The sequence below is a fragment of the Centroberyx affinis genome, unplaced genomic scaffold, assembly GCF_046629955.1.
Source record: "Centroberyx affinis isolate AG114_WGS23_722 - 3 ecotype Tasmania unplaced genomic scaffold, CSIRO-AGI_Caff_v1 ptg002334l_1, whole genome shotgun sequence".
Lineage (NCBI taxonomy): Eukaryota > Metazoa > Chordata > Actinopteri > Beryciformes > Berycidae > Centroberyx > Centroberyx affinis.
The window spans coordinates 39,320-58,868 of NW_027280601.1; the positions used below are offsets into that span (position 1 = coordinate 39,320).

At 40.8% G+C, this 19,549-nt stretch overlaps 1 protein-coding gene across 3 annotated transcripts; it reads right to left on the reverse strand.

The window, feature by feature from the left end:
* Positions 1–1,893: 1,893 nt before the first annotated feature.
* On the reverse strand, positions 1,894–12,976 carry swi5 (SWI5 homologous recombination repair protein). 3 transcript variants are annotated; one of them, XR_011696082.1, is made up of 6 exons: positions 12,862–12,976; positions 9,169–9,217; positions 8,892–9,001; positions 8,566–8,660; positions 2,117–2,592; positions 1,938–1,977 (listed from the first exon to the last, which is right to left on the reverse strand). XR_011696082.1 is itself a non-coding variant. In XM_071533183.1 (5 exons), the coding sequence occupies exons 1-5, from the start codon at positions 12,957–12,959 to the stop codon at positions 2,528–2,530; spliced, it is 417 nt and encodes a 138-aa protein (XP_071389284.1). In that variant the 5' UTR covers positions 12,960–12,976; the 3' UTR covers positions 1,894–2,527. The 3 variants fall into 3 exon arrangements, 1 of the variants encoding a protein (XP_071389284.1); XR_011696083.1 differs by having other exon boundaries at positions 1,956–1,977; positions 2,282–2,592; XM_071533183.1 differs by having other exon boundaries at positions 1,894–2,592.
* Positions 12,977–19,549: the final 6,573 nt, after the last annotated feature.

Consider the following 19,549-nt stretch of genomic DNA (forward strand, 5'->3'; position numbering starts at 1 on the left):
AGTGAAGAGTAGCAGGCTAGACTACACTAAACTAGAGCAGTGGTCTCCCATCATGTGCCTGCATAAACCATCCTTGGTCATGAGCCTGCAGGTCTTCAACCAAACACTACATCAGCTGATTTCACTATTTAGTTACCCCCCTATTTGGTTGGAAGTGTGCCAGTTTGTTAAAGAAATTATTCAAATGAAAACCTGCATTTTCTTGGCACTCAGTGGCACATGATTGGAGACCAATGAACTTGTGCCTGAAAATATAGCTGATTAATACTTACTCATTTATACACAAGTTAACAATAGGACGGATGTTGGTTGAACTTTTACCAAGGTAGTTATTACGCAATTGACTGTGCCGAGCAATAAGCCTATCCTAAGGCTGTAAAACCTGTGCCCAGGTCCATGCCACGCCACATTTTGGCTCCTCTTTACTCATAACTCACAGAATTATTAGTCTACTGATTGCAGCAACTTCCAGCCTAGAGCTGGAGAAACCTGGCTGCCCGCAATATACTAGGCAGAGGATAAGCTAGGCCTATTTTTGGACAGCACAATCTGACATTTCACACAGTGTTCATTACAACAATGTGACATGTCATGAAATATATTGCATAATAAGGGCAGATTACAAAAGGTCTAGTGAAACAAACTGTGGTGTAGGTCAATCACAAAACGGCACAGAAGTTATTTCCCCAAAGCGGTTGCGAGCTCAAATCGTTACCGCTACCCTTATTGTTTTTGGACAAATTGTGGGGTAACATGAAACCTGCTCACCCCTATTAAATTTTTAAATCGTTCACTGCAACGACGAACCATGGACAAGTTAAAGCTTTAAGTTGAACCTCTGTGAGCATCTTGATCAGCATGTACTATCTGGTGTCTTTCCATTGTAAATTAGCACATTATCAGCTGTTTTAAACTGCTGGGTGATTCATGATTCACTGATATTTTTGACACTGAACTCAGTGTTTGGCTGCACAGTTCAGCTCTTGTCTGTTCTATTTTATAAAACATATTTCTATCCTAAAAGCTATCTACAGCATCAACATTTAGAATAAGATGATAATATGTGTTGGTGCATGAATATCTGATGTAAAGGTTAGGATAAGGAAACAGGATGATCTTTGACCTGCATATGGGAGGGAGATAACACACCTCTCCATTTCATCATACACACTCATTCAGTTAAACATGCAGGTACAGACGGTCATAAACACACCAACTCACAGAAAGCATCGCCAGGGCAGTGAAGCTCTTCTGCCGCTATCAGCTCAAGACAAAACGCTATCAGCATTTGTCAGACAGATAAGGACACACCCAGTGCATTATGTCACTTCTTGTCGTCATTCTCCCCTTAAAACATATACTGAACCTTTCAGAAAGAGAGAGGAGCATGTGTCTTTAAGAAAAGAAAAAAAGAAAAAAGAATATGCCCCCCCAACACCTACTAACCTCTACTAGCTAGTCTGAATTTCAGATGGCCCAATGGAGACTGGCAGGAAACAGGAGAGGAGTGTGACAGTTGCCTAATATCCTTTCCCTCCACTAGAAATATGAAAAAAGTGGGTGGGACTAACAAGACATTCAGGGGGCTGTATCCACACAAAATCTAACGGCATAGTTTGGCTGAATTAAGCAGATATGCCTGAAGTGTAGCCAGTTAAAACTCAGCTAAATTATACCATAGCCTGGATAAAAGCGCAGTTATAATTGGTGAGTGTACATTATTTTGAAAAAAAATGGACAGAGTATCTTGACATCTGATGACTTCAGCTGAACTGTTTCATTAATACATTAATACATTGACTATGTATGTATCTATATAATCCACTACAAGTTTCCATAGTTGGCTGACAATTTACAAATACAAACACATTTATTGCATGTTATTGTCTGTGTACAAAGTAAATAAGAACAGAGATAGAAAATGCCATTTCACAGGTGCCGTTACATCCGAGTTGAGATTCCAGCATTTCTTCTTTTCTGTAAATAAAATTTCAAAGTCAGAGAAATAATGGACATTTAACAGACATCATGCATGTTCTCATCCAGCCTCCATTTAGATACATTCAAATGCAAAACAAGTCCTATGAAAGGTGCTTAGTGTCTCAATATCATTTACATTCTTGTACCACCAAGGTAGGTGGTGGGTTGGAGAGGAATGGTCCAAACATTCCTTCCATTCCTTTTCCGGTACAGCCTTAAGTTAATGGTTTGTGTAGACGGCCCCTTTTAAATATCAGGCCTGCCTGCTGCGCTGACATCTTTCTCCTTATATTGTGCTCACCGCTGCTCTTCTTTACTCTTTCTCTGTATAGAGGTAATCCACGAAAATATCACCAAGAAAATGGGCAAAACCATAATCCTCGAGGGAGCAAGTGAGCAAGTAGACCAGTAGTCACATCTTTAGTCCAAATCCCAAGTCCTTTTAGTTCTTCATTGTTTTCTTTTACTCTTTATCCCCGCCTCTCTTTGGTCTGAGGAATACTTCACTCCCCTGTATTATCTTCATCCATTATTTTTCCAACATCTATCAGTCATCCAGTTCCAGACCAAAGTGTCCGTAGAGATCTCGTGTGGTGGTTCCTCTCAGAGCAGCTGCAACAAAGACACAACAAAGTGAGGTTAAGGCCCCTTCAGCAGGTGACAGGGTCCAGTCCTGCTGCTGCTCTATTAGGGCTGGGCAATATATCGATATTATATCAATATTGTGATATGAGACTAGATATCGTCTTAGATTTTGGATATCCTAATATCGTGATATGGCATAATTGTTGTCTTTTCCTGGTTTTAAAGGCTGCATTACAGTAAAGTGATGTAATTTTCTGAACTTACCAGCTGTTCTATTATTTGCCTTTACCCACTTAGTCATTATATCCACATTACTGATGATTATCAAAAATCTCATTGTGTAAATATTTTGTGAAAGCACCAATAGTCATCCCTACAATATTGTCGCAATATCGATATCAAGGTATTTGGTCAAAAATGTTGTGATATTTGATTTTGTCCATATCGCCCAGCCCTACTTACAACTGAACATTTAGCATTTAACTTCGTAGAAAATACCGAGATATATATCGTGTATCACCATTCAGCCTAAAAATACCGAGATATGTTTTTAGGTCCATATCGCCCAGCCCTATGCTCTATTCAAACAATTCACAAAGTACTAAACTGAACAAGAACTCAGCACCAAACTGAGCAATTACTTTAAACATGAAGCTTTTGAAATCTCGGCCCATCTGTGTCACCATCTTTATTTTCACCATGCAGCGCATGGGCAAAATCGGCTTCTTAGGGCTTTTACAGGAATCAAGAATTTACACGATGTCTTTTTTGCACATTATAAAAACAAACATGGTACAGGCCCTTTTCACATTCCGTTTCTCAGTGCACCTGCATTGAGAGACCGGTGCATTACAACTTCCTGTTGCCAGCTATGGCCTTGACTAAATCGTTCCACAACCTGCCCAAAATTTTTTATTTGTTACATTATGTATCTAGTGCTAGTAACCATTACAATTTTGTTGTTTTTGTTGGATTGGTTTGTCAATAAGTCGCAAAAAGAAACTTGCCACAGGAAGTTGTAACGCACCGGTTTAGGTGTTACCATGACAATGTGAAAAAGGCCTATTGCTACTGAAAGATGGAGGAACCTGAGACAGGCCAAAGTAATAAAAACTTGATGCTGAGTTGTGCGTTTTCCGCCTAGACAGGTAAGTGTGATTTAAAGTTTATTAGCTAGAGTACTACTATCTGGCAAACTAGTCTAGTCCTACTAACTACATCCAATACCTCACGTCCATCATTCAGAACTAGGCCGTGCTGAGCTGAGCTGAGCCTGACAAAGGCAAAACCCAGTTGTTTCGTAATGTGTTTCCTTTATATACAGAGCTAATATGCTAACATTACGTTTGTTGCTATGCTGCGCCACTGTACTGGCAGGATGCTACTAATTTTATAACCTGTTTTTTTATGCTAATTGTGGCTAAATGAAGCAGACAGAGTTGCTGAGAAATTATTAATCAAGGACTTGGTGTAGTTTTATGTAGTCCACTGCATACTCCTCTGTAAATACAATTAAGTACAGAGAGCAGAGTAACCAAACACAGCACAATGGCGTCAACTATCATAACAAACTCAGCTCTATTTATGATGATCATCTGCTCTTTTGGCAAAAGCCGTGCTAATGGGCATCAATAATTGATCAACGCGGTTTTCTGTTTTGATATGCCATAGCAAAATTATTAGCCTTGATGATAATAAGATATAGCTCACAAGGCCTAGAGCGATGCTAGTGTTTTAGGGTCAGATGTTGTATTAGGTTATGCAAGATAAAACTCTCGATTCGCTTCATGAGTGTGTGTGTGCAGCGCTGTTTGGAAGGAGGGGGTGAGGACTTGGAGGTGCAGAGGAGAGACAGGCTCTGTCTTTTTTGACACAGATTCATCATTCATCTTTGCGCCTGCGGGGCGGGAGAGTAGTTTACATACTATACCTTTAATTTGGGTTAAAATGCCCTGTGGCCACAACTGACTCAACATTTTATATCTTGATACCTATGACTTCTTTACGTTGCAGTGCTGGGATTTGAATAGCAGTTTCCTCTCAAAGTTGTTCTTATCCTGTCTGTCTTGCTTTATTGTCATTTCATGAGATTTCGGTGTAGAAAGGAACTGAGAACTCTGCATAACTTTCACATCAAAAATCCCAAATAAATGAATTCTGAAATAATCGTGTGCAAGAGGAAAATGTGAAACAAGTCAAGGGTAAAACTTTTCATCACAGACAGTACAATCTGTAGGCTATTTACACTAATGAACAACTTTCTAGTGCCAAAGCTAGAAATCAGACAGCCAAAGCTCTAATATACTTTTACATCCAAATGATGTTTGTTTTCACTATAAACCAGAAAAATGTGTCAATAACTAACATAAAATCACTCTAAGATATATCACTGTGTGTACAAAATCATCCTTTTTGTTATCCACTGTTAATAGAGTAGGTCTAATATTGGTTTCTTGATGTCATCAATAAGATAAGTGGCTTGGCTCTCTTGTTTCTATCATCAGGGGGGACTGTTCACACATCAAGACCCTAACTGGAACATAACATGCGAATTCTGTTCCAGGGTGGACTTTCCCCATTAAAGAAAATCACAGGTAGAATAAAAAGCTCTAAACTGGTTAAAATTTGAATATTTTATAGATTGTATAGAAAAAAATATTTCCTAGGAGAGCTGAGAATGACCTTAACCCCGGCTGACGGACAGACAGACCGACATGGAGAGAGACAAAGAGAGGGTTGTGTTTAGAGGGTACTGCAGGCCCTCTCCTCTTGTCTCCTCTCTAACTCCAAGGCCTGCCCACCCATCTCCTCCCTCACTGAAAGAACAGAATAACAGCATCTCAGTGTTTAAGTGTAGACTGTTTGTGAATGTATGTGTGTGTGTGTATGTGAGTGTGAGAGAGAGAGAGAGAGAGAGAAAGGGGGAGGATGATTGTGGGTGTTTGTATTTGACAGTGTGTGTGGGTGTGTGTGTGTGTGTGTGTGTGCGTGCACATCAGACTTTCACAGACAGAGATTTTGATTGTGTGTATAAGTGATGTGAAAGACTGCCATTGTGACGAGGGGGAAACGCCACCTCCATCCAACTAAGAGGTCATTATCATCCTGTCTCTCCACTGTACTGAGAGAGAAGTCTCAGAGAGATAGCAGCTAGCTTTTAACTAGCAATATGGATTTAAAGAGAGAGACCACTCAACTTTCTAAACTGACTAGAGCAGCAGCGCTGATAAAGCAGTGACACGAGAGCATTTCAGGAAAGTATAAATATCTGATTGAGTTGTGACTGTTCCTAAATGTTTAAATAAAGAATTATCGGTTGAAAACACCACAGGGGTGAAAAAAAGAACTTAACCAACATAACAGTGCAACTCAAATTATACATATTAAACCAAGATTAGTAGACTCAGTCCAAGGATACTCTACTACTTTGGATGAATAACACACACACACACACACACACACACACACAGTCCTGCGTAAAAGTAGGTAAAAAGGCATGTTTGTTATGACACATGTACAGACTATAATCGGACTTGGCTGCGATTCACCAAATCTCTCCCACTGGTGTGAACTCTTCCACACTTCCTCAACCTCAGTTTCAGCACACGTGCACAGAGACACACAGAGACACACACTTACAACACTTGTTCACTCATGTGAGCCTATTTCCTCATCCTGGTGCGCCCTAAATACCATTATTACTACTCAATAGATTTACACAATTACTATGCAGTGTCACTTTTACATGATGTACTTAAGTACTCATGTTAATTAATGTGCATTGTCCCTTCTTAAATAAACAAACAAACAAACAAACAAACAGGAGTTATGTTAAAAGTTGCAACATTTTGGAGGGGGAAGGTGATATGTCTTAATATATCTTTTTGATCTTATTGAGACAGGAAAGTGATTAACAGAGAGGAGGTAACGTGATATCGTGGCATAGTTTCCATTATGCAGTCTAATAATTTGTTGACGGCAGTATTTTGCTGTTATTCCAAATAAACTGACATCAAAACGCAACTGGTAGAAATGGGTTCACACTGCAAGCGACCACATTGTCAGGCTATTGTCTGATCACTGACACGAGCCAGCTGATTACTAGGTGTAGCACCAAAAGTGTTGCAGTTAAAGGCAGAACATATACCAAAATTAGCACGATTGCCTGCAGACTGACAATGTCAACAAAAAGTTCAGCTACAGACAATATTTCTGTGTCATCAAATGATGCATCAGGACAATGGTGGCCCATATTGGCCGACATTTCTCTGGTTTCCCGAGTATAAACAAGTATAACCCAGCTGGCCAGATCAGACAGAAACTTCAACCAAAAAATGTGACTGAATGCTTTTAGGTAGGCCATTGCAATCTGGATGTAAACATAATCAGTGATGCAAGATTAAATACTCTATCTAATGGTAGAGCGGTGGGTAGAAGCCTGGTAGAAACCAAGACTGGCCTTCATTTGTGAAGCCGATGCAGAAGTCCTGGGAGAGACGTCACTCTATTGCCCTCTACTGGCAGGCTGCAGAACAAGTTAAAACTCAACCCACTCAATATGAGGCAATGAGACCAAGGCCCATCTTCTATGTAGAAATAAAAAGACAAATTGTTTTCCACAAGAAGTTATAGTTGCAATAGGCAATTAGCTAATAGTTAATTTCGCCAATGTCTCCCGAAATAATAATTTTTTAAGTAACTGTGCCGTAAGGAAGATATTTGTGTGAATTTCAGTGCATGTAAGGGGGTGTGGCTGCATAATAATATTCTTGATTATAAAGCTGAAACTCCGGGTTTTAGAAGTACATTTACCATTAATTTTTCCTATAAAGAGCATTACTAGCCATAATGTTTTAACGGTGTAAGGTCCACTTACCATGAGCTGTCATATATGATCCTGTAGAAGCCATCAGTAAAACTGATTTCAACTTTGTTTTAAAGAAGCTGAGTTTTATTCCTGAGTTTCTTGTGATACCCACAGGCTGTAGTTCCCACTAATCAGAGATGTTGCTGTTACCATAAAAACCTTACCCACTCTAAAGCTACACATGTTTGGGATCTGGACCAGAGTAAAATAATATTTGTCAGCTGGCAACCTGTATTGATGACTGGTGCTGCTCCACTGTGGTTTTGCAGACATGTCTTTTTTTAGGGTTGAGAAGAAGAGTGTGCACAGGGGGTGAAAATCTTTAATAATCAGTAATAACGATTATTATACTATTTAGTATCACTGTTGAAAATGAGGGCTATAGGTTATAGATGATGTCACTCTCAGTGCTACATGAGCAGTTCAGTCCCTCTTAAAAACATTATGTACACAGTCAGACAGTCTTCTTGTACCCTTTTCATATGTATTTGTTTCTGAATCTATTGTTATGAACTTGTTATTCATATCATGGCTGGTTGGTGGTTAAAATCTTCATATCAGTGTTTTCTGAAATGTCTATGTAGAAAATGAATGGGAAATTTACTTGCAGAACTAGGCCTGATTAAAAGGGGGACGGGCATGTTTTAGCTCTGTGACAACGGCCCAGGCCTACACGTGGGCGTGCTTTATGACCATATAAGGCGATATGGGCTGACTGTCCCTCCAGCTGTGGGCTTTACCCAGGCTCCACCTGCCACATCCTTTTACTGTACTCCGCAAACTCCAGCTCCAAAACTACAACATGACGGCCCACAGAAATTCCACTGGTTGGGCCTGCAGGAAGTCAAAGGGTGACGTCACACTCACTTTGTCCATTATTTTCTACTGTCTAGGGTAGAAAAGGTAGTCCTGAACATTCTCCTCTATAGGAGTTTGTCTGGGAGTATAATGCCCAGTATAATGCCCTTCACTGTGTCCAATCCACAGCATTTTTATTATTAACAAGAGGAAATATATTTGTTGTCATAACCAAGGGCCTTGGAAATGTTAAAGTCTACCTTTGTGCTATCCCACTTTTAAATCTCACTTAAAAATACTGAATAATTCCCTCTTTATATGAACAATCCTCTTACCTAGACGGCCCAGCAGCGTCTGTCCAATGTCTTTGATGTCATTGTACTCGTGCAGCAGGTCAATGTGCTGCTCCAGCTCCTCCACTCTGTATCCCCTGGAGAAACACACACACACACACACACAATTGATCTCATACAAAGGCAAGTATGTGGAGACACGCTCATGCGCTTACTGACACAAACATCTTAAGTGCATACACACTTACAGACTATAACAGACAGCTGACATTGGTCAAAGGTTATAGGAAGACGTGAATGAAACATATCCAGGCACACGCACGCACGCACACACACACACACACACACACACACACAGCTGTACTCACTCAGTCTCCAGCAGTGCTATCTCTGTGTCCAGCTCATCTCGTCTCCTCTTTAGCTCCTCCACCTCCTCCTCAGGATTAGCTTTAGCGCTCTGGGCTGCACAGGACTGGAGCTGACAGGGACAATTCAGACAACCATCATATGTATCTGTTTGTTTGTGTGTGTCTATGGCACTATTTGTTGTCATGGAAAGGGTAAGCAGCTGTGGTATTTATACAGGACTTGTGTGTATGTGAGAGTGAGAAAGAAGGGGGTAATTGGTAAATGTTGTGAACTTACAGGCGATTTGAAGCTGGAGTTTACTTTCTTAAACCTTGAGAATGGAGTCCTGCGGAAAGAGCGGAGGGAATGGAATGAGAAAACAAAGAATTCATGGAATCAGGGCCAAAGAAACTATTGCCTAAGACAGGATATTGTTCACTTGATGATGTATTTACTGACACAAGTGTCTTGGAAGTGGCTGGTTATACACTCACTGAGCACTTTATTAGTACACCTGTACACCTGCTTATTCATGCAATTATCCATTCAGACAATCATGTGGCAGCAGTGCAATGCATAAGATCATGCAGATACAGATCAGCAGCTTTAGTTAACGTTCACATCAAGCATCAGAATGGGGAAAACATTTGATCTCAGTGACTTTGACTGTGGCATGGTTGTTGGTGCCAGACAGGCTGCTTTGAGTATTTCTGAAACTGCTGATCTCCTGGGATTTTCACGCACAACAGTCTCTAGAGGTTATACAGAATGGTGCAAAAAATAAAAACATCCAGTGAGCGGCAGTTCTGTGGACGGAAACGCCTTGTTGATGAGAGAGGTCAGAGGAGAATGGCCAGACTGGTTGGAGCTGACAGAAAGGCTTCAGTAACACAGATAACCTCTCTACAACTGTGGTGAGCAGAAAAGCATCTCAGAAAGCAACACGTCGAACCTTGAGGCCGATGTCACTTTGGTAGCCGGTTGACACTGAGCTGAAAGCTGATACCTACTCAGTATTAGTAAGGTGTTCCTATTAAAGTGCTCGGTGAGTGTAGGCCTATGTCTACTCAGTTTTCAATAACTCTCAAAGGTTAGTTCCTACTTTTAATTGGTAGTCCCTTTATAGGTGCAAAGCAAACAATAACAGGCTTACAAGCAAAACAGCATCACTCAGACATCTAGGAGGCATTCGGAGAGCTCAAACCTCTGCCAATGCTGAACAATTCTTCAACTTGTTGTTATACCCAAAGACATCATCCCTATCATTTCAATTTTAAGTTAAATTGATTTCTTGACCCTGCAAAACACCCTTAATATTTGGAATCAAGTCTATACCTCTGTTAGTTTTGTAGTTATGGCTAAAAAAACAATTATCGTCTAATGGTGGAAATCCCAGAACTGGATCACCACCAAAATCGAACAAATTGTTCCTTGGTCCAAGGCCTATCTGTCCACCACATTTCATGGAAGTCCATGCATGGTAAGGTGATGAGGGTGTATTTAGATGTGCTACTAAAATGGTGATGTGTTTTTGCTTTTTGGTCATAAATATTAATCACATAAATCAATTTATTTTCCACACAAAGTGTTCTATAACAAGACTGTATGTCCTACAACTAAATTAGAATGCATTTTTAACCACCAACATTACAATTTGCTGAACACCCCCATGCTTCAAAGCAGCGATCTAGTGCCCTCTTGTGAACAATATGAGGTATAACACCAGATCACCATGAAGTGTTGGTTGGGGCCAAAATAGAGTTCCAGGGATCCCCTATCTTAATCATCTCACTTAATAGAAGTTAGCACAATGAAATAATGTATAAGGATGACTGTATTAATGATAGGTTGCCCTCTCTCCACTGTTACCGTTGTTACTTTCTCACCAGTATTAGTGACAGTTGTATGAAAAGGGTGGACAAAAAGGTCTTTAACATTGAAATAACTAAATCACAATTACAGGGGCAGCTACACATACAAAAATGGAAAAAGCTCAGCGGATCTTTGCTGCACTACACAGTCACATGTAGCTGGAGTTCTTGTTTATCTGAGGATTTCAGGCATTGTGGGAAATCGTAAAAGGTGCTACACATACGAGGTTGAATGCCAATTAGCAGTATGTGTCAGCCAAAAAGCAATATGTGTCAGCTTTTAAACAGGTCTGACAATCACCACTTTTATATTTGAGTTTTCAAACATTAGTCACATTAGGCAACTGACAGATTTCCAAAAAGGCCACATAGTCAGTGCTTGATTTACAGATGCATTGGTCAATAAAGCTGCAAAATTAATTAATGTGGCAAGGAGCAGAGTCTTAAAAATCATAACAAAATATGTCAAAAATGTGTTAGCTGCATCAGCAAAGAGAGACAGTGGTTGCAAGTCGAAGCTCCCTGACAGGGACAGACAGACACTTAACAGGATAGTTGCTGAACACGACAAAACTGAAGCCTCAGAAATGGCCACAGAATCGAATCACCACCTCTGTGAGAGAGTCTCAATGGAAACCGTACATCATGAGCTTCACAACTCTGGTATTTACAACAGGACTGCCACTCGGAAACTGCTTGCATCCAAGGTCAACACACAAAAATGCAGTGCTCCTGGTGTAAGGAGCACTAAATCGGGACCAATGAGCAATGGAAAAAGTAATGTTGTCTGATGAGTGTCTTTCAGCCTTTTTCCTACATCCAGACAAGATTATGTTTAGAGAAAACCAAAGGATGTCTTCGACCTACAATGTCTGTAAAGTTATGGGCAGCCACCTAGTGGGAGTCATTAGGTTTGATGGTTGCTCTGCGGGGCGGTACAACAGGAACATGAGGTTATAGGACCATGTGCATCCTTTGGTGCAGACACTGTTCCCTCATTGCAAGATGGCAATGCCCCCATACACACTGCTGCTAAACAAATGCAAGAGTGGTTTCATAGACACCAAGATGATGTCTGGAGGCTTTCCTTCTTGAACACTGGTCAAATATCCAACTACATACAGTTTAGGAGTTGTATGACAAAAATCCAAGGAGGTCTGAAGCGGTTCTGATGGCAAAAGGTGGCCCTGCTCCTTTTTAGTTTCTTGATATTCATACATTGCTAGGTGTTTCCTTTATTTTGTCCACCCCTATTGTTCTGTTATATCTTTGCTGCTGTCATGGCAAATTAAAAGGTGGGTAAACTATGACCTCCAGCCATGGATGGATTACTGAACGGGCCAACCAGGGCACAGGCCCAGGGGCCCCTGAGCCAGAGCCTGATAGATGATGATGCTGTCACTGACAATTACATTTATTGCCCCACAGTCGAAGGGCTTTGTCATTTATTTATTTACCAAAGCCCCAAAATTCCCCCATAATATCCTAAACATTTGTTTCAAGGTGTCGACATGGCGCTGTCACAGTGAGTGTTCCCCTCATTTTATATAGCGCTTTAGCAATAAAGCTCTGCATTATTGTCCATAGGCCTCGAAATGTAAAGTCATGGTTTACGAAGACCCCAAAATGTTGTTTTCCACTCTGCATTGACTGATCTGTCAGAATAGGACCCACTGACTCATACCAAGTCAGTGGGCAATCAGAGGCATTTTGCACTTTAAAATATGTTTTTTAGCCCTAGAATAATATGTGTTTGCACCTTGTAATTCCTTTGTAATTGTTAGAATTTAGTTTCTCTCCCACTAAGGGGCCTATGCCTCCAGCCGGAGATCATCAGAGGCAAACGACTACCAAATTCAACAAAAATCAATGATATTTTCATAAAAGTATTAATTTATGCCTTTTTCCTTAAAATACCCTATGCTCCTATTACACAACAGTTTGATACTACTTACAATGATCGACCGGGGACGGCGGCGGTCTAATGTGGAGTGCTAACCTCTGATGTACATCAAAAGAGATGCTTTAAGGTGTTTTTTAGAAGTCGGGAAACAGTTTCCTGGGACATGGATATTTAATGTTAGCAACCAAAACATCAGGTAAATTAAGCTAGCGTTACCTTGTCTGAACTCCTTTCTTCAAGTCTTTCCCCTCCGGCGTCGAAACTGAACACTTGTTTGCACTGCAGTGGGTTTCAGCGTGCTGCTCTGTATCCATATTGCCTCAATTGTAAAGTGATGATATAACACAGAAACCGTCAGACCGTAGCAAAAGACTCACAGCAGCATTTGAACGCTGAATAGTAGGAAGTGTTCAAGCAGCTCGCGGGCTGAGTAAACAGGGTCGCTCTGCATCGTGATTGGTTCTTGTCACGATGAGGCGGGACTTTGTTCAGCTCGGTAACCTTGGTGATAACAACAGGAAATGAAGCTATATTTTTTTTCTTCTTTTTTTTTTTTATTGAGAAATCAGTATTCATAACAAGAAAGGCAAACTAATTTAAGTTAAGATGATGGAACTTGTGAGCGTTTTTATCCCCCATATTTTTTAAATTAACTACTCTACTGGTCACTGAAGATGATTTATTGCAGTGGTATCCAATCATATACCATGAAGGACCAAGAATATGCAAGGTCTCAGTCCAACCAAACACTAAACCAGCTGATTTCACAAGTTAGCCCCCCCCCCCCCCCCCCCCCTGTCTGGTGGAGGATGTGGTGATCTGGTTTAGTGTTTGGTTGGAATAAAAACCTGCTTACTCTTGATCGTTCATAGCACTAATTAGGTTTATGAACAAAGCCACTATCTGTATTTGACCACCAGATGGCGACAATGTACCAGTTAATTTGGCTTTGGGCTCTGAAATTTTTCTGTCTCCATCTCTTGTTTCTGTCTCTTCTCTCAACACAGCACAGACTCTCTCTCTCTCTCTCTGTTCTCTCCTCATATGATTAACCCACACATGTACAACCTACCCCCCTCCTCTCTTTTCTCTCTCTCTGCTACAACCCACACATTTCTTGACTGAGAAGAATATTACATAATCAGAGAATGATGCTGTAGCGTATTCATGTGCTAATGTCAGTCTGAACTAAGGCCGCTCTTGACTGCTAACCAAGCTGCCTCTCTCAGACTGATTCAAAGCCACCAGTGCTCTAAATCGGTGGTGGATTAACAAAGCAAAAGGTCACGCGTTCAATCCACAGAAACACACAGGCATACGCAGGCACACCCACACACACACACACACACACACACACACACACTGCTAGCTGTCTATTCCACCACATAGCGTGGCTATAGCCTTCAGAGTGCGGTTCACTGGGCAAATACCAAAGGAAGAGGAATAGTGAGAAAGATTCAGCTCTTAAAAAATAACAGAGAGAGAGAGAGAGGGATCGAGAGAGACAGAGAACGAGTGGGGAAGAGACAGTGGGGTTTGATAGAGACAAGGAGAGGGCGAGAGAGAGAGACAGACAAAGTGTGTATCTGGGGGAGATGGGGGTTGGGGTGCGGGTGGGGATGGGGGTGGGGTTGGAGGACATAAAATCGGGTCCATTCTGCTTTATGTCCTCTGGAGTCATCCCTTATTTATCAGTTGTTATACAGAGACAGAGAGGGTGGGGAATGAAAAATTCAGGCAGGAGGCATGGCCTTTTCTCCTTTTAGAAATCACAAGATTACACACACTGGGTGGTAATGGCCCCTGCATGCAGTCCTGTGTGTGTTTGTGTGTGTGTGTGTGTGTGTGTGTGTGTGTGTGTGTGTGTGTGTGTGAGAGAGAGAGAGAGACAGAGAGAGAGTAAGTGTCGTGGAGGATGGCTATTTCTCCCCATCTCTGACACAGCAATAACTATGTGAGAGGGGAATGTGTGTGTGTGTGTGTGTGTGTGTGTGTGTATTCAGTTGAAGCTTAAGAGGCAGGTTGCTACTCTCTATGGTCTGGTAGAATACTATATTATGCTGTATACTATACTGACCATATGTTACCTATACATATACTTAAAAATAATAACTTAACCATATTTTCTCCATCCAGTGTATTACTGCAATCACACAATATTGATTATATATCACCTTCATTTGGTTTCAACCCCCTTTGGTTATTTGATCTTGACTCAGACTCGTCTAGACCTGGTTTTGGTCATGGCTTGGACTCAAACGTTGGTCTTGACACAACCCTGCTGCCTTCTTCATGCAGTTCTCCAACTTTGTCCAAATTGACAGTTATTGTGATTATTCTTTTTTTTCTGTCAGGTGAAGGTCAAATAAAAGCTAGAGAAAGTCTCTGGCTGTAATACACTTTGTGCTAATGCAAATAGGTACAGCCCGCTAAAGTTATCTACTATGTTTTTACCAACTATGTTGCCAATTATGTTTTAATTACTAACATAATTGGCAACCTTTATCCCTGCTGAACAGCAACACTCTCCCCATCTCTGTTGTCTTCAATATTGCCAGTGGCCTTATACTTACCAGTGTAACAAACTGACTACACTTCAGGACATTTATTTGCATCCCTCTAATTAAATTCTAATCATTAGACCTTGTTTTTCATCGACTATTATCATAAAACATTTTAAATACTTACAAAAACACAACTTTAATAGAAGATTGTTCAACCAATGAATACTTCCAATGAATAATTCTTGTAATCGGTTAAAGAAATGTCTCTGCTGGTGATACTCTGTCGATACCTGAGGGGGAGATTTGTCTTTTTGCCTGTTCCCCTTCACAGGATGCTCAGAAAGCGGGGTCAGTCGAAGAGAAGCGCCACTGTAGGGATTCGGCGTCTCGCTCAAGCACGACATACTGTACATCAAACACGGAGCATCAAACATGGAGAAACTTTTAGCACTGTCTAATGAAGGTTGTCACAACATGGATAACTTCTGTGCTTTTAAAACCCACACACCTTTAACTTTTTCAGTGAAAGAACACAATGCATTTTCTACTAGTGCTTGTATTGACTCAATGGTGAAAGAAGAGAAAGACTAGGTGAGGACAGAGAGAAGAGAGAAGGAACAGTATCAGAAGAAATGACCTTATCTGCTGGAACATACATACAGTATTCAGTATATTCACACAGTATTCATACAGTGCAACTACCCTGTCCAAATCAAGGTTATTATAGTTCACTAAAACTAAAACTAAAACTGAGAAGGAAAAAAAAACATGTTAGTAAAAAAATGTTAGAAATAAAATAAAATCTGGAGTGTATGACTAAGTGTACTAAGCTGTAATTGCTGTCTCTTAAGCTATCTGAAAATAAAATAAAAACATTTAAATGATGCTATCAGTTCAAGTAAAGTAAAGCTACCTCTATTAAACTCCTAATATAATTTTCCATCTATGCGTACTTGCCTTCCTTTCTTAACACTGGACACACAGGGGCTTGTCACACTTATAACTTTGGTCCTAACTAGAGAATTGTATGTGAAAAAGTTATTAAGTCCAGTAAAATAAAGTAATTTAGTAATTTAATTGACTGAAACATTCCCTTTTTTGAATCACATAAGTTTTTTGATATCACTCATTTGTTGCACTATCCTCCCTGGTTGAAATATCACCTACAGCCACTGTCTGAATTCAATTTATTTGCCAACCGATTAGTCATGCCGCTCCAACTTGGAACAAATTATGATTGGGCCAAATGACAGATGAAACCCTTTCTTCCCAGACCTTGTAAGGGAGGCTCAGCTTGCTAGGTGACACTGCACTGATATTAAACGGTTGGCTCTCACCCATACTGATGCAATTTCCTCTCCTCTCATTCCTGCATCCTTCACTATCAACCATCTAAAAAAAAAAAATGCCGAATGGGAGGCACAGACATTAGGGATATGTGGAGGAGCAGAAGTTAAAGACAGAGTGAGAGAAGGAGGAGGAGGAGGACAAGGAAAATGGGAATGAGAGGAGGAAGAAGAAGAGAATGAGAGAATGGAGAAGGGCGGAGGAGGAAGAGAAGGAAGGGAAAGGGTGGGGCAATGACAGGAAAGGAAGAGGAGGAGAAGAAGCAGAAGAAGAGGCGTTAGTTAACACTGTTAGTTGCAAAGCCTCCCATCTATCATGTTTATAATTCATGGAATCTCAGCCACTGCTCTGTACTGCATCTAAACTCTGCTGCTGCTGCTGGGGAATTATAGCCAGAGACCATAAAACAGAGACGCACGCATGACACACACACAAACACACACACACACACACACACACACACACACACACAAACACACACACACACACACACACACACACACAATAGACATAAAGGCAGAGAATAAGCGAAAAAGAGAGAACTAAGAAAGTAGAAAATGAGTATGGAAGAGAGAGGGAGACAGGGAGTCAGAGGAGAAACAAGAGATGCAGTAGAAAGATAGAGTGAGAGATGGGCAGAGAGAGAGAGAGAGAGAGAGAGAGAGAGAGAGAGAGAGAGCACACTGCTGGAGGGTGAGTGTGTGGGGCTCGTAGACGAGAAGGATGATTCAAAGCATGTCATAAAACATCGATACAGCACTACAGGCCATGCTACCAGGGCTGCTTGCACTGGAGCCGATTATGCCTCTAAATAATTCACACAGCCTGTGCAAGCGCTTACGCACACAAATACATACAAAAATACACACACACCTATGCACAAACACGTGCACACACACACATACAAAATTGTATACTCTGCAGTCAGGCACACACGCATACTATCAAACCAAGTAACCAATGTGTATTTAGACATAAATAGACACAAAACTGTGTAATTTACTGGTGTACACACAAGTACACACACACACATAAACACACACACAGACACACACACACATACTCACTCGCACATGCATGCGTACATTGTAAATCAGTGATTGATTCAGTCAGTTTGGCCCAATGGAAACAAAAACCTTGCTCACATACGAGGAGGTGCAAGCTTCTACATTTCAGAAGTTCAAGATAACGGTTTGACACAGCGAATGACACAGTTGAGCAAAGTTGGGGTATATTCACCGTCCGGAAATATTTATCACACCAAAACGGTACAGAGTAAAAATGATGTAGGATGTAATGGAGCGGAACAGAACAAAACTGAAGTGAATGGAATGAAACAAAATAGATCAGAACCAAACAAAATCAGAATCCAAATTGCCAAGCACAGTAAATACACAGGAATTTGGTGACATTGGTGTGGAGACATACCGAAACAGAATATACACAGTACTGACACACAGGACCTCACACAAAAAAGTACAGTGAATGTAAGACATGCTATGGACAGGGACTATGGATATATATATATATATATATATATTTCCTGTAAGCAGTGTAATATACAGTAGCTATATGGTTGGAGCTGCAGAGGAAATTATTCTGTTGATGCACTGTGCCACAGGGAAGTTATACTAAATCTAATGTGATACATAAAATGTGCAAGATTATAAAACCTCTTTGGTGATAATAAATAGCATGGTATAAAAATTCTGACTGTAGATAGTGAGAAAGCACCCAGAGATTGTAGAGGTTTGAGGAGAGTAAGACTTAGGAGGGCTGGTTAAGTAGGGTGACAGCTGTCGGCAGGAAACATCTGCTAGATTTGTTAGCTTTGCAGTCATACTTAGGCATTTAGCTGACACTGCTATCTAGAGCAGCTTACACTGAGTGGTCAGGCAGAGGTGTGCTGCCTTCAAGGATAGTTCAACAGGAAACACAGCTGGACAGTTTGGCTGTTGCAGGGATCGAACTTGTGACCTTTTAGTTATGAAGTGGAGGGAAATGCTGGTCAGGACTGTTGAGGTGGACAATGATCTTGGTCTCTATGGGCAGATACCATCAATCATCTCCAACCTCAGGTTTTAACGTTCACTTTCAACACAACGCCAGAACCAAAAAAGTGTATACAAATGTGTTGGTCCATAGAGGATAGGGAGGATGATGATCTTCCCCAGTTTCTAACATTTTTCTTTAAAAAGTAGGTTGTTTAGTCTTGAGTACAATAGACTTTTGGGCCATACGCTTTTACCCTGCAATTGGCCAGTCACCAGCGTGTAGCTACTATACTTATACAATACTATATATTTACTATAATATATACTATATAACTTGTTTCACATCAGGAGATGGGCACATTTTCATGACTGGACCTGAAATTGGACATGAGATATGCCTGTTCAAATTCTAGCCACTTTTAAGCATTTTAGCCAACACCATGTGCCAATCAGCTCTCAATAGGGCCAATAGGGCTGCCCTTCTACCACTGGACCACGTTTTGGTAAAATGTGCAGGGCGGTTATGTCTAAACTGGAAATGAGCTCTCCAGTGCCCATGTTGTTTGATGGAGTTACATGAATCTGTTCAGAAGTAATATGCCTTTTTATGAGAAGCCACGGCCACTGGCCACACCCCCCTTCTGCCAATCGATGTGAAAAGTGAATCCCTTGCCCCATGGTCATGACCAAACTTATCTTGCTAACTGACAAACATCCCTGTCCAATTCCGTTGGACACCACCTAAAAAAAATCAACCTCACCCATCATATTGTTACAGTATCCCAACTCATTATCTTATATTGTATTGTATTGTAATGTAGGCTATTGTGTTGTGTGGACCTTACTCCCACGGTGGCCATTTTTACGTCACTCTACAGAGCAAGTAGCCTAGGCTACAGTCCACAGTGTCCTACTGTTGTGTACCAAGTGCACATCATACAAACGTCAAGAATCGGACAAACATTTATAATTTCTTGGATTTCCCACTGACAAATGTATTGAAAATGAATGGATCTCAAGAATCTGGAGGGATGTAGATTCACATTTTAAGGTAATACG